This window comes from Rattus norvegicus, chromosome 7 (genome assembly GCF_036323735.1).
Source record: "Rattus norvegicus strain BN/NHsdMcwi chromosome 7, GRCr8, whole genome shotgun sequence".
Taxonomy (NCBI): domain Eukaryota; kingdom Metazoa; phylum Chordata; class Mammalia; order Rodentia; family Muridae; genus Rattus; species Rattus norvegicus.
The window spans coordinates 54514529-54537321 of NC_086025.1; the positions used below are offsets into that span (position 1 = coordinate 54514529).

Here is a 22793-nt window from a genome sequence, read left to right on the forward strand (position 1 = left end):
CTTGCCTGGCAATGGATTTAATTAATCCTTTGGCTTAAGGGCATGACACATTTGCCTTCCAGTAGCAAATCCCAGTCCATAGAACTACAATGAAATTTAAGTCAGTGCTAGCATCCATCTCTAAGGATAGGAATGTGGATATCTTACCCTGATTAGACATCGTAAAGAATGCTGTTTTCCTGACAACCGACATAGGCATCACTGGCAGAGCTGAGCCAACCAGAAGAAAAGGAGACATTGAGAGTCATTCGAGGCATAAGCAGATACGCAGTAGCCTGCCAAACCACAGGTGGGGCCCGACAGAGAGAGGGATGTGGCCACAGGGTGGAGGCAGACCAGCCAAACTGCAGCCCATCCGTAACTATAATTAATTTGCCTTAGAGATGAGGATAAGGAAACATTTTTAAATTTTAAAGCGTTGATGTCTGGGTATAGTGATGTGAGATGCTAATGGAGATAATTTCTCTCCATAACTAGTGCCCCCTCGATGGGTTTGACCCCCCACTCTAGAGATTTTCTTTCAATTGATCATCAGCTTGATTTCCAAAGTAGGGTTACTTGAGATGTTTAGGCCAGCAGGGATGCTGCCATCATTCTGACCGTATCCTCCTGAACGATGCCTTAAGTTCTGCCGTGTCTCTCCTCTCTCTCAGCACCTATTAAATTATCAACAGTTTTGGGCTGAAAACTTGAAAATCACCAGCTTTCTTCACTCCATGTGACCCCTCTAATCAATAACTATCCTTCCCAGAGAGCAGGACCCAGCTCTGGTTTTAGCATTGGCACTAAACAAACCCTTGCACTGTGCATTTGCTCTCTGCTCAGATGCCAAGAAAGGACTTGCTTAAACAACTTGATCTACACTCCTGAGTAAATAATCACAACAGCAACAACAACACAACAACAACAACCAGATACAAGGTTGTTCTGTGGCCAAGTCACAGAAATTGCAGCCAGTAGGGACCCAGTGGGGTCTTTTTTTTTTAAGACTTGCACTCTAAATCCCAAGATTCTAAGTGTTAGACAATCTATATGGAACAGCTGAGCTAGACTTCCAGCTAATGGAGGGACACAGGTGTGTCTTCCCACCTCAAGCTCTGGGTCAAAAGTCTGTGTCTTCCCACCTCAAGATCTGGGTCAAAAGTCTGTGTCTTCCCACCTGAAGATCTAAGTCAAAAGTCTGTGTCTTCCCACCTCAAGATCTGGGTCAAAAGTCTGTGTCTTCCCACCTCAAGATCTGGTCACAGGTGTATCTTCCCACCTTAAAGGTTTGACCTCAAAGTGGATTCACCCACCAAGCAGAAAAATCTCTCACAGGCATGCCCTCCATTTCTGGATTGTAGTTCATTCCTGATATAGTCAATCAAGAATAGCCATCACGGGGTTGGGGATTTAGCTCAGTGGTAGAGCGCTTGCCTAGCAAATGCAAGGCCCTGGGTTCGGTCCCCAGCTCCAGAAAAAAAAAAAAAAAAAAGAATAGCCATCACATGCAACGACTTTGAGTTTTATTGAGAGACAAGCACATAATCATCGGCCTTCTTTAACTTCCAGAAGTCCCGTTCCCCAGGCTTGAGCAGAACCTTCTAAGCTGTATGAACAACGTGATGTAATTCTAACCCGGTGTCTGGAAGGAAAGTGTTGGTTCTGCAACCATCACTATGAGTTTTTCACACACTGGATGGACAGAACCTTCTTCCACAGGGCGGTGCTCTTCAAGCCTTGTTTTATGTTAGAATTTCCTGCAGGTCTTTGTAATCATGCAGCTGCCTGGTCCCTGTTTCAGTAGGTCACCCAGGAAGAGCTAGAGGGCCCCTAACCGTCCCCACTCAGACCAGCTGAAGCAGAATATCTGGGGACGAGGTGGTGACATTTCTAAAAGTATCCAAGGGACACTAGCAGCAGACCCGACTTGGGAACTCCTGCCTGCAGGTGGGGCCAGACCTACCCAACTTTTCTAGGCACCAGGAACAGATTCTGAGATCAAGGGCTTCTGTCTGGGACCTCACTCTTGAGAACACTGGCCTACGTCATACCAGACCTAGGAGACCTAGAGAGCTCCACTCTCTGAGGAGTCAATGACTAGCAAGTCATGTGTCTTACTTCCTCTTTGGCATATTTTTCTATTATAATTTCACCTCTTAAATCTTACATGATAAGGAGGGATAATAACTTGAAGTAGAAAAACCAAGTTTGTAAGCAGGCTATAGACCAAGATGTTACATTAAGGCCAAGTTGGTTTTTACTGGAATGTCATCAGCACTTCACTAGCAAATGATTACAATTCAGAGACAAAGATATAAACCACGGGACTGGAGAGATGGCTCAGCGGTTAGAGCACTGACTGCTCTTCCAGAGGTCCTGAGTTCAATTCCCAGCAACCACATGGTGGCTCACAACCGTCTGTAATGGGATCCGATGCCCTCTTCTGGTGTGTCTGAAGACAGCGACAGTGGACTACTCATATACATAAAAAGTAAATAATTCTTAGACTAGAGAGCTTAAAAATATTTTTAGAAATAAACCACAATTAATATCTAACAAAATTAGTTGCACAGATAATATTTCATTCAGAAAATATAATTTACACTAAATCAAACATTTAGAAGCCACTCAGAGAGTTAAAGGGCTAGGAACACAGCGTCATTGTGATATTGTCTTCACTAACAGAACATTAGAACCAGGGCTGAGCATTTAGCTGAAGAGGGAGAGAACTCACCCAGCATGCACAAGGCCCTAGGTTCGGCCCCTAGAACCACAGTAAAGAAGGCCACTATGGTTAAAGGTTAGACACAGCCTTCAATATCTATTCAAAGTGGAACTAATTAACATTGTAAACAACTACCAATTAATGTTAGTAGAGAGCAGTCATTTAAAGCAGCCTGCTGTCCTCTGTCTATTAATTTTTAAATCTGTAATATACAAATATAAAATAGAAGTCAATTATAAATATATATACAAATAAAAATAATGTGTGTTTAACAAGCAAGTACATACAAAATTCCGTGTATGTACAAATTCCATATATCATGTAACTGTACAGTTACATGATCACAGTTTGATTGGAGCAAGGTGGTTAGGGAAGAAACGAGGGCTATTTTCTCCATTAATATCCATTTGGATTTTTTGAATATTGGTTCTGTTCGAGTTAGTTAGCCATCTTTTTAAAAAAAAAAAAAAAAAAAAAAAAAAAAAAAAAAAGGTAAAACCCAAGCATAAAACGTAAGCTCTTAAGATACACTTCTTTACAGGCAGATATTAAGAAAATGGAGAGATGGTCAGCAGTTACCGGCACGCGCTGCTCTTGTAGAGGTCCTGTGTTCAGTTCTCAGCTCTCAACCAAACGCCTCTGGCTTCCAAGGACCCCCACACACGTGTGCACAAACACGTAACTCAAATAGCCCAGCAGCGGTGGTAATGTCTTTAACCCCAGCGTTCAGCAAGTAGGGGCAGATGGACCTTTGTGAGTTCAAGGCCAACATGGTCTACATAGTGAGTTCCGGGACAGCCATGTCTCCATAGACTCTGCAAATAATAATAATAATAATAATAATAATAATAATAATAATAATAATAATAAACCTCTTTCGATGTTTATTAAATAAGCCTACCACCCTGTTCCCCTTCATCCCTTGTGTGGGGAGAGATGAAGGTGAAAGAAGAAGCCAGAGGAAGTGTCCACCATGCTTTATTCCTTAGCACTGAACTCTTCCTGTACATTTAGCATCTCAGGTAACACACTCCCTCCCTCGTGGGCCTCTCTGATGGGCAGTGCTGGCTTCCAACACGATAGGCAAGCACTTCCCACCGAGCTGTATCCCCAGGACCATCCTTGTAAAGCAGATATTAATTCCAGAGGAAACCCCCAAGGCTCAGGGGGAGGTCACTGCAAACTCAAGCTAACTGCATTTTATACACACGCATTTCAGAAATTTGTGCAAAATAGTGTGGGGACTAAAAAGAGTAAGGTAGTCTTTGTATTTCATTATGTATAATATCACTCCACTACAAGTCGAGACAGCACCAGATGGTAACTCTAAATTATAGCAGTCCCTGGGAGGGAGAAGTAAGAAATAAAAGGCTGCACCACAGAAGCAGTCGTGAGCAAGCAGGAGGTTGACAGGAGAAGGTGGGAGGCACAGAGGAGTTGAATTGTGTTCAACTCTTAACCCTAACAATCTAAGTATTATTGTGCTAAATCTATAAAGGAAAACTCCTCTAGACAGTCTAGATCAGGGATCTTAAACTCTTTCCACTCACCAACCCTCTTTTATGGGAGAAATGTTTATGAAAACTTAGGCAATATGAAGTACGTAGAAAATCAAAGAGCCACACCTGTGTCGTTAACGGACTCACTCTGGCCTTGGTGCACTCTGCACTGAGCATAGCTTGTCGCCACGCAACACCTCTGATTCATGGTGTGCTTGATTTCAAATTGATCTTTGCCCATTGTACGTTCAGAATTTGTACGTTACCATTGTACATTACCAATAGTTGTGATCCACATTTAGCTATGCTACCCCATACAGGGCTGTGCCTCACGTTTTAAGACCCTGTGTCCCGGGCTCATGTGTCTCTCTTATCTTCCCTATCAGATCACCAAGATGGTGAACTGCTTCACATATCAGTGTATGTGTGTGCACCTTGTGTGTGTACATGCACACACATATACTTGTGTGCAAAACTCCTCTTCGCTAACACAAATATAAACCACCGGAGACAAGAATCTTTGCTTCTTTAGCATCCTCCCCTAGCTGAGTATTCTTGCATAGACTATGTAAAAATATGGTGACGCGTCAGTGCTCCACTACGTGTGTATGAGATCCCCATTGCTCTTTTGCATGAAGGTTTTATGACGGCAGATGAGAGGAAGTTATTCGACCACCTCAAGTCGCCTCATCTGAAATACTGGGTTCCGTTCATTTGGTTTGGAAATCTTGCAACCAAAGCCCGGAATGAAGGCAGAATCAGAGACAGCGTCGATCTACAATCACTGATGACCGTAAGTGTGCGTGAACCATGAGAAAAGGGCGCTAATCAGAGATCAAGAGGGCCCTGATGTAAGGGGTCAGACCAAAAAGTCTGCTCTATTCTCTTCAGACTCCAAGGAGCCAGAAAGCCATCACCAAAACCAGTGTGTGCAGGACAAAGAGCAGGACTCCCTCAGGCCCCTTGGAAGCGTTTGCTGCCTGCACAGCACACTCTGTGAGAGGCTTATGGGAAAGTGTTAAGTCAGCTTAATGTGTCTGAAGAGACACATTGCCCTCAGGCATTTGCTAGCCCTTGCTTATGAATTCTAGAGTAAAATCCTCCTTTTCTTTCTTTCTTTCTTTTTTTCTTTTTAGTGATGGGATGAAACCCAGAGGGCCTTTTGCACACTAGGCAAGCAGTCTTCCTCTGAGCTTCAACTCCACCCGACCCCCTGCCCAAATTTGAATAGTTTAAACTTAAATCAGCCTTTAGTTACTCCAGGGAGTAAAGCAGTGTCTGGGTAAACAAAGGAGATCAGGATTCACCGGAGAGATTTATGCAGGGACTAGATAATCACCAGAGAGATTTATGCAGGGACTAGATAATCTCCCACGATAGCTCTGATGGTCTCATGTGTGGACGAGGCTAAAGTGGCTAACGGTTTTCACAGGTAATATTAGACTCCTGTCTCATACGGATAAAGATAGGAATCGATGACCCTCCGGCCTTCCTGTTACAGATATTTGCTGTTAATATGGACACTTTAAAGTTCCAGATTGTTGGGCAGAAAGCTAAGCATTTCTATGTCTTTTCTAATATCTATAGCAAGAATGTTTTTAAGGAGAGAAAAAGTGCTTGCCAATTTTTTTCCTACCAAAATAACCAGTATTCACTTATTTAAAATATTAAGGTTCTTGGCTTCTCATAAGCACCTGGGGCCAGTCTATACATTGAAGATTCTGCGTTAGGAAAATGGGTTTTATCCTTCCCTAAAACATTCCATCTTCTCTTAATATTTATAAAATGATATCTAGACATCCTCGACATTTATTGTTTTCTTTTTACAAACTGCTCCATGGAACCTTCAGTTTCTCAGAACTTTCTATTCACAGGAACCTCTGGGGCCAGCTTACCAGTCTCACAAAGGTGGCCTCAGAATTTACCAACGCACTCATCAGCGGCGTGTGTGTGTGTGTGTGTGCGTGTGTGTGCGTGTGTGTGTGTGTGTGTGTGTGTGTGTGTGTGTGTAGAGGGGGTTGTTCTGAATCACAGCTAATGTTCATTACAGTGGTTGTCATTTTAGTAAAGTATGTTTTTTTGTTTTTTTGTTTCTTTTTTTTATCTGTTTTTGGCTTAGGAAATGAATCGGTACCGCTCTTGGTGCAGCCTCTTATTTGGTTACGACTGGGTTGGCATTCCACTGGTTTACACACAGGTACCAAATACTGTGCATGGGACTGCAGTGGGGATGGGGACAGGAGATTAGGAACCCAAGGTCAACCTTGGGTGTCCATCCCCAGGAGCCCTGGGAGCCATCCACTTTATGCTTTCAGATAAGATCTCTGAGACCTAGAACTTTCCATCTTTCATTTAAACTTGCTGGCCAGTGAGGACAGCGATCTACCTATGTCCACCCCTTGCCCAGCACTGGACCTGCTGTTCTGTCATTTTACCAGGGTGCTTGGACTCGAACTCAGATCCTCACGCTGGTGCTGTAAGCACTTTATTGACTGAGCCATAGCCCCAGGCCCATGCATGCGGGGGTTGGGGGGTGCGGGGTTTGTTTGTTTGTTTTGTTTTTGTTTTCCCACCCACACACTTTGCACCCGTGGATGCCAGCACTGTGCTCTCACCCTGCCTTCTCTGTCCCAGGTCGTCACTCTCGCCGTCTACACGTTCTTCTTTGCATGCCTGATCGGACGGCAGTTCCTGGATCCCACCAAAGGCTACGCGGGACACGACTTGGACCTGTACATTCCCATCTTCACCCTCCTCCAGTTCTTCTTCTACGCAGGATGGCTCAAGGTAGTCCACAACCTCAGTGCCCAGACACTGCAACAACCCCCTGCCTTTCAGACTGTCCACACAGACCCTCCTCTGAGTGTTTGACAAATAATCAATAACCCAGGGGTAGACTTAATGCACACTGGCTCAAAGACGTGAGTGCTTTTCCACCAAGATAGAAATGGTGAGTTCAGAGGCTGGACTGCAGTGGTCCGAGGCAGTTCATTATGCAGAGAGATGAGAACACTCCTCTTACCGCTGTGGATTTTTCTCCAAGCCTCTGTGCGCTCCCACTAGGATTGCGGTAATGTAATTAAAGTGGGAACTGCACCTGTGTGGGTCTCCAGGCACAACTGGGCAGAGGAAATGACTGTGAAAGCACCAAGCCTTTGAGAGCGGACCTGAGCTTAAATGCTGTGACGGATGCTGGGTTCTGCTCCACTCCGTAAATTATTATCTGTAGCCCCCTAAGTTCCACTAGCTGCCACACGGGGGGAGGGGAGGACACATTCCATTTTCAAAACAACTCATCTGGATTAAAAGCAGAAACATCAGGATTAGCGATGACATTTCCTTTTGCCTAAAAGCTAAAAGCGTGTCAGAGCAGTGAGAGAAGTTTGCCCAGTCATGAGTGTGGAATTGTGTCTGTCCCCACCACCACCACCCCCACCACCTCCGCCCCTCCCCAGATGTAAGTCTGTAAACATCAGGAGCCTGATGTGCCATCACTCTCAGGATGTGACAGAAAAAAAAAAAAAAAAAAAAGCCAAAGGCAACAGTTCCCTCAGTACATTGACACCCAGTAATACTTTCAGGGAGATTAAAGAAACAAAGTTTCCAAATACTTGGCCTTTCAAAGGTCACACAGGTGTGGTCAGGCCTTTGGGTTGGGACAGACTCCTTTCAAGTAGTGCTTCTTTCATTGGCTTGGATCTTCATAAGTATGTTGGCATTTCTTTTTTTTTTAAAGATTTATTTATTTATTAAATATGAGTACACTGTAGCTGTCTTCAGACACACCAGAAGAGGGCATCAGATCTCATTACAGATGGCTGTGAGCCTCCATGTGGTTGCTGGGAATTGAACTCAGGACCTCTGAAAGAGCAGCCGGTGCTTTTAACCACTGAGTCATCTCTCCAGCCCAGGCTGGCATTTCAAATCGGACTCCAGTGACAAGTAGCATGTCCTTCAAATGGCAACAATGTTTTTAACCAGATGGTCATGATTACTAATAACATTTACTCACTTTCTTGGAGTGAGAGAGAGCAAGAGAGAGGGATGGTTCTGTTAGACAGAAAAGTGGGCTTTACCCTTTTCAGCGTAGTCACCACAGCTGACCCCAGTGCTCAACCACACCATCATCACCCTGTTCCATTGTTTGGTTTGTCCTTTGTCATTGTGCCAAGCTTAATTGTCTGTGTGTGTGTGTTGGTAGTAAGTGTTCAGTGGAACCACAAAGAGGTTAATGGCTCCTTTTTCTGGTGAGATGTCTAAGTCCCTTTCTTCTACAAACCATTTTTAGAAACACACAAGTGTGGCTCTGTTCAAGATAAGCCAGTGAAATAAAAGTGTAGTTCCCACACCTGTAGACTGTGTCTCTGTTTCCAAAGAACCGCTCTATCCAAAGTGTAGGAAGCACACCTCGATCTTTCTTACTGCAAATGGTGCTCTCTAGGAAAGTAACCCTCATGACCTACTCAATGCACAGATGGGTCATTTTGACTCTGAAATATAGTCTGCAATAACATATATAAGACTGATGTATGAAACTGAGAAATAGGAATAGAACAAAAATATTCATAGGGCTGAAATAATGGCCCATTTAATTTAAGCAAAACCTTGAGCAAGCAGAGGAAGACAGCCCTCACAACACAATGAAGGACTCTCACAGTCTCTATGATGAGACATCCTCTGCCCAAGTGGTCTCTGCTCTAGCTCTCTGCTTCCCCACCCTGGCCATGCTCTGAGAACGTCTGAGAGCTTTATTCAGGGCTGTTGCCTGGGTCCGCCCTCACTGAGAGTAAATTAGAGTATTTGGGGGAGGGACCCAGGCATCTGTTTGCTGGAGTGTGTTTTGTTTTGCTGATTTTTGTTGAACTTCAGGGAGGGTGATTCCCATGAACAATGGAGATTGGGGATAGCAGCTAGGTGTTTTAGCTTAAATGCTGAAAGCCAAGAAGATACAGTTTCTTATTTTTTAGTGTGTGTGTGTGTGTGTGTGTGTGTGTGTGTGTGTGTGTGTATGAGTGTGTGTATGTGTGTATGTGTGTGTATGTGTGTATGTGTGTGTGAGTGTGTGTGTGTGTGTGTGTGTAGTGTGGTACATGCATGTGAGTGTGCAGAAGTGTGCACCGTACTTAATGCATGTGGAGGCCAGAGCACAGGTTGAGTGTCTGCCTCTTCCTCTGTCTCTCTCTACCCTATTGCCTTGAAAGATTTCTCACTCCATGGCCAGCTTAGCATTCTACTAGGCTGGCTGGCCAGAGAACTCTCAGAATAGAACCCTCTTCATCCCTCCGTTGCTGGTGTTACAAGTTTGCTCAGTCAAATCTGGCTTTTCACACGGGTGCTGGGAGGTTGAACTCAGGATCCTGGGTTTGCAGCTTAAGCACTCTTATCCAGCGAGTCAACTCCCTGACCCCAAGTGGGTAGAGTTTCTACCAAATGGTCTCAGAATCTAGAAATTAATGAAACACTCTCCTCTCTCTCTCTCTCTCTCTCTCTCTCTCTCTCTCTCTCTCTCACACACACACACACACACACACACGTAAAAAAAATCAAAGAAAACTGTTGAAAAAGGTTATATTTGACATCTAAGGCTCATGTTTAAAAGGCCATTCCATTCAGGAACGTGGTAAGAATAGTTACTATTGACCCAATATTAGATGATATATCTAACCAGAAACCAGCTAGATGTCTCCCAGAAGGACAGCTAATGTATTAGACACAGTTAAATCTCCACCCTGTTTCCATCTTGCCTCTGGCTCTCAGGTGCGGTCTAAACGGAGCAGTTGTGTCTCACAACAGATACTGTATTTCTATTGCTTTAATGTGATTTACCTTTCATTGCTGTCCGACCACACATTATCAACTGGGGCTCCCCGGAGCTCCTGGCTTCCCTGGGGTAGGACAGCACCATCAAATAAGCAGTCAGGTCCATTTGCAGAGAAGGGCCTATGAAGAGGCTTGCCCACTGGTAAACATCTGTAGAATAGCCCACTACCCATAGGCTCCATATTTTAAAACCGACAGTGAGCAATCACCTGGGGTGGGGTGAACCGCAAGCTCCTCAGTCTTCTCCCGAGCTGCTTCCAATCACCCCGTGTTGTCAACTGCAGGTTGCCGAGCAGCTGATCAACCCTTTCGGGGAAGACGACGACGACTTCGAAACAAACTGGTGCATTGACAGAAACCTGCAGGTTAGAGGGACTCCTCCATCCTCTGTGAACAGTAACCATAAATCACGCGTGAACAGACCACACGCAGGTCCCCTGGCTTGAGAGCGCTAGGCAAACACTGCATGCACTGGATGTTCCTGTGGGAACCTGGAAAGTCCCGGACCTCATCTCCATTGCAATTAAGTCGCTTTTCCCTGTGAGAAACTGTCTGCATAATCTGCCCTCTTCCATCCAGTACAGAGCAACGTCTTAACTCATCTCCTTGCCGTCTCTGACTTGTCATCTAGAGAGATTAGCAGCGACACAGACTGATATACAGACATGATCTGTGTGAATTCATGAACGTAACCCACCAGCCCCCAGTCATCAGATGTGCAGGGTGCAGCCTGAGCTGCACTAGCCTCTTTCTCACGTGTGCGGTCATGGTGGAGCTCCTTAGCCCACCCCGCTGCTCACGAAGGCTGGAGGCCATTCTCTTTCTATGGAGGGCTCCCTTCAGAACCTCTGTCTGAAGCCTCCACCCATCCATCTGTTTGAGGCCCTGCCAGTCTGTCAGGGAGGAAGCATACTGTTTCCCTCTCTGTCAAAACCGGATTCCCAGAGGCTTAATAGTTTATCTGTCACTCTGTCTAAGCCAAGGCAGAGAGGCCGTTACTGCTGCACGGGTCTGCTGATACACTGCTTTTCCAAGTACACGAATGGAGCCAGGTCCAGTGGCATATGCCTGCAACCTCAGGACTGGCTAGGCTGAGAAAGGAGATTTGCAAGTTCAAAAGTAGCTGGGGACACAGGCCGAGACCCTGTTTCAAAGAAAGAGAGAGGGGCTGGGGCCGAAGATAGGACATATAGGAAGCAGAAGAAGGTAGAGGTGGTTTGTGGGGTCGCAGAGGGAAGGACATTGAATGTTCATCTCTATACTGCCTGGAGTTGAATGGTGGCTGTCAGGGAGCCACTGAGACAGTACTGTATCTGGGGAAAGAACAATGAGAAAGGAATCTTGCAGGTGACATGAAGTGCCACGCATGTGGACAGAGGGTGAACAGGAGCTTCCACAGCTCCATTCACACCGGTGCCCGGCATTCATAAACAGGAAAGAACATGCACACCTTCCCGCAGAGACCTGCGTGCAGCAAGTCTGTCTTTGGGCTTTCTGATTTTCCCTCAGACCCTGCCCTGTTCTCCAACTCCAGCTCGAAACTCCTCCCGCCTAGGCTGCTCTAACAATCCGACAACAATTCCAGGTCTCTCTTCTGGCTGTGGATGAAATGCACATGAGTTTACCCAAGATGAAGAAGGACATTTACTGGGACGACTCTGCTGCTCGGCCACCGTACACGCTGGCAGCGGCTGACTACTGTATACCTTCCTTCCTGGGCTCAACAATCCAAATGGGGTAAGCATGGTTTTAAAACCTTGGCTACTCTGGAGAATTTAAATTTTTACTGTATGTATATATGCATGTATGCATGTATGTATGTATGATGTGATAGGCACATGCCATGTTGTGTGTGTGGAGGTCAGAGGGCAAGTCTGTAGGGTCAGCTCTCTCCACACACGTCCATATGGATTCCAGAGACACTGGGATCATCAGGTTTACGTACCCACATGATACAGACATGTTCCCAAGGCCATCTCTAAGCTGAGTTCCATACATATATGCAGTGAAATATGATCTTATCCACCCCCAACTTCCCCTCAACTTCCCCAATATCTTCCCCAAAACATCTGCCTTTTAACTTCATTGTTTCTTTTTCTTTCTTTCTTCTCGTCCTCCTGCTCTTCCTCCTCTTTTTCCTCCCTTCAAAATCTGATTAATGCTGTCAATATATGTGCTAAATATGGGAAACACATCAGGGGCTCAAAAAAGGATGATTCTCCCCCCAACACACACAGCTCAACAGTAAGGGGTGGGGCCTTAGAAGCAACTACCACCCCACCCCCACCCTGGCCATCGCTGCTGCAATTCAGGCCGGCTTTATGCTATGCAGGTCTAGTGATTTTGAAGCAAGTTGCTAGTGTGCGTTCTCCTGCTCCAGCAGTGTCCTGGCCCCGACTCCCCATGCTCAGGTATCTAGTTTCTGTCCTCTACCTGTAAAGTTTTGCTTCATCTCAGACACCTCCAAATCCGAGTTCGTAATGGGCCCCTGTTCCAAAAGGGCCTCTGAAGCCAAAAGCCCTTTGAAACCCAAAGCAAAGGTTGGCCGTGGGAAGTGGCATTTCAGGAGCTGAGGTAAACAGTGAGAGAGATCCAGGCAGCAGGACAGTGAGGTAGGTGCCCTCTTTACAGAAGGTTGCTCACAACAACACAGACTTGTTTCCAAGGCTGGTCTCTTCCATTGGTCCAGGCCAGCATGCTCCTCCTCCTTCCCAGCATGCTCCTCCTACTTCCCCCAGACTACCGCTCAGTCCTGAGGAGGAGCAGCGGCCTGTTGCTGGCCCTCCTCAGCAAATCCAGTTCCTTCTCAGTCACAGAGTGTCACCGCCATCTAGCAAGCCTCTCAGTTTCCAAAATCAATAACACGTTTTTCTGTGAGCTTGCTTTTAGCTAATTAAATATGCTCTGTCCTTTCCCCAGCTCCCTCCACGGAAGAACACAATGTATCTGAAGCTCTACCTCACAGAGTAAAGGAGACAGACACTAGAGCCAGAGTCTGGGAATCTGCTCCACACTCTGTGCCCCTTTCTAATGACCATTCAGTTGTTTCTGCACAACGGTTAAAGTTATTGAAGGGAATGCAAGAATTTTGTATGATCTACATATTTGCTCTGATCATAATTTTGCCAACTCCTCAAAAGGAATTAAATTGTTTTTCCTATTCCTAAATTTGGAAACATAGACAGTTGACAAGATCTTTGAGACGATGTCTGCTCCAGCAGATGATGGGGAATAATAAATGAGATTACAACTATAAAATACTGTAGACATGGTTACAGAATACTATTGTTATTATCAGTCAGGCCTCTGACTTGTGGGTTCCAGACTAAGTCACAGAAAGACTAAATAACTCTTAAGTTCTTTTTCCTATTAAATCAACTGTAGGGACAGAAAATAAAACAAATGGGAGAAAAGCAAAAGATGTAATATTTAAAACTGTAGAAAAATATCAGTTGTCAAAGAGAAGGCCTCTCATCAAAATGACTGACTTATCTGCCTTGTGGAGAGGGGCACAAGGGAAAGCCAGCAGAAGCAAGCACAGTAGAGTGGGAGGAGGACAGTAGATACCAGACTGTAAAAGATCCAGCTGGACTCCGCTAGAACCGACTAATCAGAGAAACCATTAGACAACGGCTCACCTGCTCTGGCTTTCTGCAAGAGTGAGGGCCGTGGAAGGAAAACTTCACACTCCAGAGAATTTCCCTGTGGGAACACAGGCTACAGGAGGTCAGGCCTTCACAGAACCACATTTGTGCGCCATGATTGCCGATGCTTCCTGTGGTTGTGGTACTTAATGTTTCTAGTCACCTGAGACAGAGAAAAGTGCAAATCAATGGACATAAAAGGGGACACTCTCGGGTCCCACCTAGAAACTAGCCGGTTTGGGGGAATGACTTACTCCAGAGGTTTGGGGGATGTGAGGGGTTTAAGGTTGTCTAATCTTTCTCTTCCTGTTCAGGGTCTCTCTACCAAGGCTCGGTTTTCAGGCAGCCTCTCCTCAAGAAGGCAGCTAGCTGCTCCAAGCCTGTAACCCCCACAATCCCACGGAAAGGGTACACGATTCTTTCCAACTTTCCAAACTCAAGTGCTGGTTCACCACGGTTGACTGGGCTCGACTAGCATATCCATTCTCAAACGAACAATAGACAGAGGGAAGGCACAGTGATTTAGGTAGCCCAGGCTGGCTCATGAGTCCCTGCAGATGAGTATATGAAATCCATTCTTCAATGAGGAAAATTTTAATCAGATTCTGTTAAAAGCAGCGGTTCTTGACCTTCCTAACACTTTGACCCTTTAATATAAGTCTTCATGCTGTGCTGACCCCCAACCATCAGATTATTACGTTACTACTTCATAACTGTAATTTTGCTACTGTGAATTATAATATAAATATCTGCTGTACAGGATGTATTTTCATTGTTACGAACTGATCCAAAGGGACTGAAACCCACAGGTTGAGGAGTACAGTCCAGATACATTTAATTCAGAATTCAAATTTGGCTTACCTCTTTATATCACCTTTTCAGACGTGTAGTCACAATTCCCGTGAGCCAGAAATTCTAAAATCAAGAAAATGTCCTTGAACGCGGAGCCAAAGTACCACACAAGGGCAGGCTGGGGAACTGTTCTGCTCCTCTTCAACACAGTCAGAATGACTTCCGCATTCACACATTACGCACCTCCACATGAAAAAGAGTTCCCTTTGTTGTCGGTGTTAAACACATTCAGACCACAGGTTTTCTTCCTCCGTGCTAGCTATGCGTAATGAAATGCCACCCCCTTAAATCCGCAGTACAAACTCACACTATGCATTTGCTTGTACCATCCCATATAGAATGCATTCATTCATTTACCCAAGTAAGTTTTTTTTCCAGATTCCTACTAGGTAGTAAATTGTGTGCCAGATGCTAATCATAGGCGTAAGAAAGAGTAGGGAAGAAATCGGGAGGGGATGTGTTAAATGTCATCCAAAGACATGAAGTCCTAGGAGAGTGGAAAGGGGGTCGGGCTGGCCTAGGAGGGGCGAGGTTGGGTGCCATGAAGGAGGACCGGGTGGTGCCTGAAAGGCTCACATCGTCCAGCACCATGCTGTTTTAATCCAGAGGCAGCCTTGGCAAAGCCCATCTGCCTCTTTTCAACCAGATCTAAAAAGTACTCTTTAAAAATCCTGTTTCGAAGATTCTAATATCAAATCAGTCCTGATGTTCTATCTTCCAACTCTGTATAAATCGTGTTTCTTAAGAAGCTTCAAAATCAAAACTTGTAAGTCCGAAAAAAAGAACCAAAAAAAAAAAAAAAAAAAAAAAAACTCGGAAAGGAGGACTGGGGATGGGGAGACGGATCAGAAGTAGCTAAAGCTCTTACCGTGCAAGCAGAAGGACCCAATGTAGGGTCCCCAGCACCCAAAGACACGTAAAGACACCTGCAGTACACACACCTATGATCCCAGTGTTCCCACGGCAAAACAGGAAACACACAGAAGGATCTCTGGCAGCTCCAGAGCCAGCTGGACTGATGGACACGGCCGTGAGGGACAGTCTCAAGGACTGGAAGGACCAACACTAGGTTGTCCTCTGATCTACACACACACATACACACACACACACACACACAGCGGCACTTATACACATGAACACACACATACCCAGAATCTGAATGAAATACCCAAATTAGAAATGATTGTTATATTTAATAACTCTTCATAATTGTCATATAACCACCAATCTCTATTTGGCAAGCCACCCCGTGAACTAACTGAACAATGACACAGTCCTTTTCCATGTTTGAAATCTCTCCATTATCTCACCTGAGGTCAGTTTAGTTAAGTTCTTAGTTTGCTCTTTTGTCCTGATAGGAGAAGTTTCTATTTTAATGAAGGCATCTTTGTTAGTTTAACCACAAAGACACTATCAACCAAGATGAAGAAAACTTCTGAAACCAGCCAAAAGAAGAACTGTCCACAAAATGCACAAGAACACACACCCAAACCCTAAGTGAACAGTGGTCTTGGCAGGGCAGTAATAAAGACTGACAAGCCATGTCTGCAATCCCAGCACATGAGGAGTTAAGGCCAGCCTAGGGCTATAGAGTGAGGAGACCCAGTTTCAAAACTAACCAACTAGTTAATGAGAAAATAAAACAAGATCTGTCCCTAGTGTGATGCTTAAATATAAACACTGTTTGTTTATATATATATGTATATATATGTATATATATATATATGTGGAGAATGCTTTTATCGTCATGTGACAGCATCATGGATCACTCTAGATTTCCATTTTTATTTACTTGACGTTACCCATTACACAAATATTGGAGATAATGAGGAATATAGTGTACGGAAATTGAAATATGAGACCTTAAGTCTCATAACTCCCTTTAATCCTTTCATGAAAATCAAAACAACAGAAAAAAAGAACCAGTAATCCCTCAAGAGTTTTAGAAGAACACCAACGAGCTGTCCACTGTGACAGATGGCTCCAGCCTTGTGGAGTGGAGCCCACAGCGTATCAGCAGTGGTTGTTTTCCTTGCAACTGACCTAAAGTATGCTCATGCATATGCATGCAGACTGCTCACAGCTCTCATTTAAATAATATGCCACTCCTCCAAACATTTGTAGTAATTTTCTAGAAGGATCCATGTGGTAAAAGGACCTACTTAGTAAAGGGGAAAAATAGCCCAGTCTGCTAAGAATTCCTTCTAGTTAGGAACTTATTTTGGAAAACCTCATCATTTGTATTGAAAATGATGACTCATTTATCTGTCTTTCTGGCAAAACTTCTAAGCATGTTTCCCATGCCATAATCCCCACCTTATAGTTATACAAACTTACACTCAATGTATACAAAGTGTTCAGGCTGGTACAACAGATACTAATTCTCACACCAGAAAATGCATATTGTAGCAGGCAAAGGTCTTGCTAAAGTTCCTTAAATGCATTTCTTTTAATTTTTTTCTTTTCAATAATTGTATTTCTAGACTGGTATTTTCAGTAATCATTTCTTAGCCAATATGTTCAAATGGTTTCTTTTAGCTTTATAAGAAAATACATAGTCTGGTAGATACAATTTCATGCTTATGTTATAAACCACTAAAAATAGCTCAAGTTCCAAATCACTAACTTCCTCAAAAATGTGCTCTTGGCTCATTGATTTCCTTCCCCCAATGGACCAGAGAGGATGGAGTGGCCTTCCAAAGAGTATGAATGTGCACTGTTCACCATTGCCATGGGGACTCTTCCGCCTGCCAACACGGGGTCACCTTGGGCGCTCAGTTCTCACCTTTAAATAGTATCAGGTGTGCACGGCTGAATTATCTTTGCCAAGAGGACATCTGCAGAATACAATAGTGTTAGGGGGTGAGGGGGCTGGGCTGTAGTGCTTCCATCAAGCCGTGGGGCCTGTGACGTCATAACCGAGGTAGTATCATGCAGTTAGATATGCCTCAGGAAAGGTTTGGAAGACCAAATTTGACATAACTCTTGGTCTGAACTCTTAAATAGATCACAAAGAGGTGGTGGGAAGGTCGAGGCTCTAGGACAGTTTCCAACCTGAGTGACTCCCAAGATGCTCCACACACAGGAACTGTCCACCAGAAGGCTGGGTATTCACAACATTGTGGTCATTAACTTTTCCTCATAACCCTTAGCCCCTTGTCTCCCAGTTCAGCATGAGGGTTACTGGTCCATTTGTAAATCTGTAGTTACAGCTTTGGCCGTCATTCTACCATGCATGAGTGCTACAGCCCACCCAGAGGAGTGTGTCAGCAGAGGGACCAAGGCTTGGATTTCAGGTAGAGAACAGATTGAGCGCGACAGACAGACACAAACTTGAGGTGTGTGTTGCTGCAAAAAGCTTTACTTCTTGGCACAGATTTAAGCAGTTAGAACAGGTACATCATAATGGGCAATCATCCAGCTCTTATTCATCACCCCACCAAATGTCCCTTGCAAGGAGGAAAGCTGAACGTACAGTTCAGGAAACAATTCTCAGCTGCAAACAATAGTTTAGAAAACTGCAGTTATGGGGTTGGGGATTTGGCTCAGTGGTAGAGCGCTTGCCTAGCAAGCGCAAGGCCCTGGGTTTGATCCCCAGCTCCGAAAAAAAGAATAGAAAGAAAAAAAAGAAAACTGCAGTTATACTGCCAGACTTGTGGGCACCAGATATGCATTCAACATTTACCTTTATTTTAATAAAGTTTAAAGTCTATGTTTATGGCCCCCCAAGATAATATGGAAACTTTTGTAACCATTCTATAATTTCTTTTATTTCTTGCTCAATGTTAGTTTCTTTTTTCCTTCTAGTTAACTCTTGATGTTTGCTCAACTTGTTGGGACTTATCCATGATCTTTCTAAAAGAGTCACTACTGTTCTGAATCATGCTAAGCAAAACTTTCCCAAAGTGGGGGAAAGGCTTTTCTGGAACAGTCATGTTCTTAATAGCTGCAATTTCTCTCCTATTCGCTGGGAACTAATGGGTGCAGCCGTTGAGTTTATCAGGATCATGATGGTGTGAGACGTTTCCGTCTCTGAACTTTCAGTTCCTGAGACATCTAAAGGTACATGGCCATCTTCTCACACTGCTATTTTTTTTTTTTTTCGGAGCTGGGGACTGAACCCAGGGCCTTGCCCTCGCTAGGCAAGCGCTCTACCGCTGAGCTAAATCCCCAACCCCTATATTCTTAAAATCAGATATTGTTGACAGGCTTAAAGTTGCTAAGATCACCAAGGCTACAACACAGAAGGCACCTCCACTGCAAGCGTAGACCCTAGTCATCGTCTTTTTGTAGGGAGACTGCCAGGACCTCCAGGAGGCCAAGCCATTCCAGGCACAGGCCTCTGTTCTGGATAGAAACGAAGCACAAGAGCTTCCTCACACAGACTCCACTGGAGTGGGTGTTCCGGTCGCTCTGTTGCCTGGGTCTGACTGCTCCCCTGCATGTGCCTGGCAGGTTCTCGGGCTCCTCCCCAGAACTTGCCGGTGGTGTAGCCTCCCCAACATTGAGAGCGCCACAGTTTCAAAACAGTCAAGCTGACAGGAGAAACGGAACTCCACCTATTAAGTCCCACTCTCCTAACCTCCGAGTTTCAATTATGTTAAGAGGACTTTTTATTATTTGAATTCTAATCGTCAAAACACCACTCCAAAAGTGGAAAAAGGAAGGCCAGTGAGGTGGGGTTTGTCTCTCAACTTCCCAAAGCTCTGTAATTACACCATGACGATAGTGAGGACAGACCTGCTTTGAAAACAGAACAGAAGACATGAAGTCTTCCAGGTCATTTGCAGGGGCCTGCTCTGGTCTTTATACCCTGCACACACACTAAGAAACGGGCACTGTGCCGTGGCCTTTGGAAGCCAGGCTCTTGTGTCTTCATTGTTAAAGTAACATGGGATGGAACTTATTCTGCACCGTGAACAGACTTTTCTAGAGTCGACACTGCTCATGCCCTTAGTGCTTGTGTCTGACGGTTTTGTAGGTGTTCAACAGACATTTTTAAATGCCAGGTCTTGTTATCCTTTTTCAACATTGAATATGAAATCAGCTCCCACTGAGACATCTCCCTGCTTTGCCCTTTGCTTTCCTTTTATGCTTCTTTCAAAAGTGTCCATATGGGACAACCTTGCTCATTCCCATGTGTCCTGTACCTGTGTATGGGTGACTCACAGAAGTAGCAATGTATAGCTACTGGCAGAGACAAATAATCCTGAAAGGCCAGGGCAGGACAGAGAGGTCTCCTAGCTCATGTAGTCAGCACTGGCTTCCTGCCCTGAATTTCCCAGCTTCTGCCAGCCCTTGTACATCCTCTCCACACCCAGCCAGTGCCCCAGTCTGTTAACTAGCTGCTAAGTCATCCTATCTAAGGTTTTCAACTATCTGGGGAAGCTCCCAACTGCAGTGACAGTTTTTAAAGAACTCTTTCAAAGAAGAAAAAGGCCTTTACTGGCAAGTGTTTTTGCCACTTGCTCTGGCCCCTGGGGACCGCTTCTAAGAGTTCCCAGTGACTGACAATCCCTTTCACACCCTTTGTTCTTCAAAGTTCTCTGATGTGTGCCACCCTTTCAACTCCAAGAAACATAAAAGGCAGGTAAAAATGTCACAGCTACCAGTTTGCCCTGTGTGGTGTTAAGTCACAGAGAGCCATGCGAGTCTCCCAACATGGCAGGGCTAGTGTCCATCCTCCCCCTCAAATTCCCAGAGTTGTTTGTCCTACATGAAATGACTCTTTCTCTCCACCTCTCTAAACTGGTGGCTTCGTGGCACCTCCTGGGAATGTCCTCCTGTCTTGAATTGCCTGCCTATCTTGATTCAAATGAGTTCTGAAATAACTGGCTGTTTCAGGTGATCCTCCCTAACAGTGGGAATGTTTCTGCCCTAGCATGTAATGCTTTGGCTGTGGTTGCTTAAATGCTATCATACCAGGGCCTCTGGCGAGTACTAAAAATACACTTTAAAAGTTAAATGTAGCTGCTGGTATGCTCAATCCCCAACATCTCACCAACCAGGTATGTACTGCAGTATCCCGGTACTAGGGAAGTGGAAACAATGGATACATCTGAACAAGCAGATACATCTGAAGTCTCTCTGCATAATGAGATCAAGAACAACTTAAGTGGGGCTGGGGATTTAGCTCAGTGGTAGAGCGCTTACCTAGGAAGCGCAAGGCCCTGGGTTCGGTCCCCAGCTCCGAAAAAAAGAACCAAAAAAAAAAGAACAACTTAAGTACACTGGACTTTGTCTCAATGTTTTTACCTACCCTCTAATCTTCAGGCCATTCTGGTTTTTTGTTTTTTTTTTTAAGATTTATTTACTTATTTTATGTATGTGAGTACACTGTAGCTGTCTTCAGACACACCAGAAGAGGGCATCAGATCCCATTACAGATGATTGTAGCCACCATGTGGTTGCTGGGAATTGAACTCAGGATTTCTGGAAGGGCTGTCAGTGCTCTTAACCACTGAGCCATCTCTCCAGCCCCCATTCTGTTCTTAAACCGAGTTTCTGCATATCAGAACATCAAAGCACATTGTACATACACACACACACACACACACACACACACACACACACACACACACACAACATACAGACACAGGTCATGGCTTTTAGAGAAAGGAAAGGGTAGGCATTGAGTGTCAGCAAAATTCTTTGGTGCAGCCCGCACTTAGAAGAAAGATCACTCTTCTAGAATAATGGAGACTTGTGCTGTGGCTCAGGCCTGGCACACGGACCTCAAGGACACCCCTCATTACTCTATCATGAGATCCGTGAGACCCCTGGTGTCCCACTAAAGGCCCAGTTTCAGGCCAATGGTGTGAGTCCCCTCCAAGGCGTTTTTTCTACCCTATGAGCTCATCAACATCGCTGTCCATGTAGCCTTTTCAGTGCAGGCAATAGCAAAACCAGACAGTTTCAGCCTGAGAGACAAAGCCCGGACCCTCACAGCACACCTGAAGACTGTCATCCCGGCCAGGACTAACACCATCTGTTTCACACCACCTCAAACGCAGGCTAATTCCCGCACCCTTGTTCATCTAAGTCACTGCTTTCTCGGGAAATGTCTCATGTCTTCTTCATCTACGCAGGTCTAATTCTTTGTTGAAAAAAAATCGCTGGGGTTGGGGATTTAGCTCAGTGGTAGAGCGCTTGCCTAGGAAGCGCAAGGCCCTGGGTTCAGTCCCCAGCTCCGAAAAAAAAGAACCAAAAAAAAAAAAAATTGCTGGCACAAAAACTTAATTTCAAGCGTAGATGTTTGTATCTATGCCTTCTTCCTCCTTGAAAATTGTAATAAGGCATATGATGTAACAAATTGTTCATGGCTGAGGCTTGATAACGTTAGCCATAAAACTTAGCAGGTAAATCCTGTATCAACACCACAGTCTTAGGAGGCAGGGAAGTGTCACCCAGCGGGTCTCCTCAGCAGGGCTCTGCTTGCTTGAACTCAGGATTTCTGGAAGGGCAGTCAGTGCTCTTAACCACTGAGCCATCTCTCCAGCCCCCATTCTGTTCTTAAACTGAGTTTCTGCATATCAGAACATCAAAGCACATTGTACATACACACACACACACACATACACACACACACACACACACACAACATACAGACACAGGTCATGGCTTTTAGAGAAAGGAAAGGGTAGGCATTGAGTGTCAGCAAAATTCTTTGGTGCAGCCCGCACTTAGAAGAAAGATCACTCGTTCTAGAATACTGGAGACTTGTGCTGTGGCTCAGGCCTGGCACACGGACCTCAAGGACACCCCTCATTACTCTATCATGAGATCCGTGAGAACCCTGGCGCAAGGCCCTGGGTTCAGTCCCCAGCTCCGAAAAAAAGAACCAAAAAAAAAAAAAATTGCTGGCACAAAAACTTAATTTCAAGCGTAGATGTTTGTATCTATGCCTTCTTCCTCCTTGAAAATTGTAATAAGGCATATGATGTAACAAATTGTTCATGGCTGAGGCTTGATAACGTTAGCCATAAAACTTAGCAGGTAAATCCTGTATCAACACCACAGTCTTAGGAAGCAGGGAAGTGTCACCCAGCGGGTCTCCTCAGCAGGGCTCCCCACTGTGGGTCTGCTTGCTTATCTGTGCCCCCCCCCCCCCCCCCGTCTGACTTAGGAGCTTATTGTGATTGCTGTAGGTCAGTGTACCTCTCCACCACACTAGTGTTCAGGTGGAGTTTTTAATCCTTTTTCACACTTACTTGGAGTGTGTGTGTGAATGTATGTGTATAAAGTGTATATATGTGTGTTTGTATGTCTAGT

The 22793-nt window shown here is 44.9% G+C and overlaps 1 protein-coding gene and 1 long non-coding RNA gene across 8 annotated transcripts in view; one reads left to right on the forward strand and one right to left on the reverse strand.

The window, feature by feature from the left end:
* Best3 (bestrophin 3) overlaps positions 1-22793 on the forward strand; it is a 76948-nt gene that overhangs the window by 42591 nt on the left and 11564 nt on the right. For all 7 annotated transcript variants that reach the window (XM_039079123.2, XM_063263486.1, XM_063263485.1 and 4 more), the window contains 5 exons: positions 4845-4999; positions 6326-6403; positions 6841-6993; positions 10311-10391; positions 11612-11763. In XM_039079123.2, the coding sequence (XP_038935051.1) occupies positions 4845-4999; positions 6326-6403; positions 6841-6993; positions 10311-10391; positions 11612-11763 (619 nt within the window). The remainder of the gene's footprint in view (positions 1-4844; positions 5000-6325; positions 6404-6840; positions 6994-10310; positions 10392-11611; positions 11764-22793) is intronic.
* LOC120093598 (uncharacterized) lies at positions 7925-11615 on the reverse strand. The gene is made up of 2 exons (XR_010053705.1): positions 10033-11615; positions 7925-8158 (listed from the first exon to the last, which is right to left on the reverse strand). It is a non-coding gene; the product is annotated as an uncharacterized LOC120093598 (long non-coding RNA).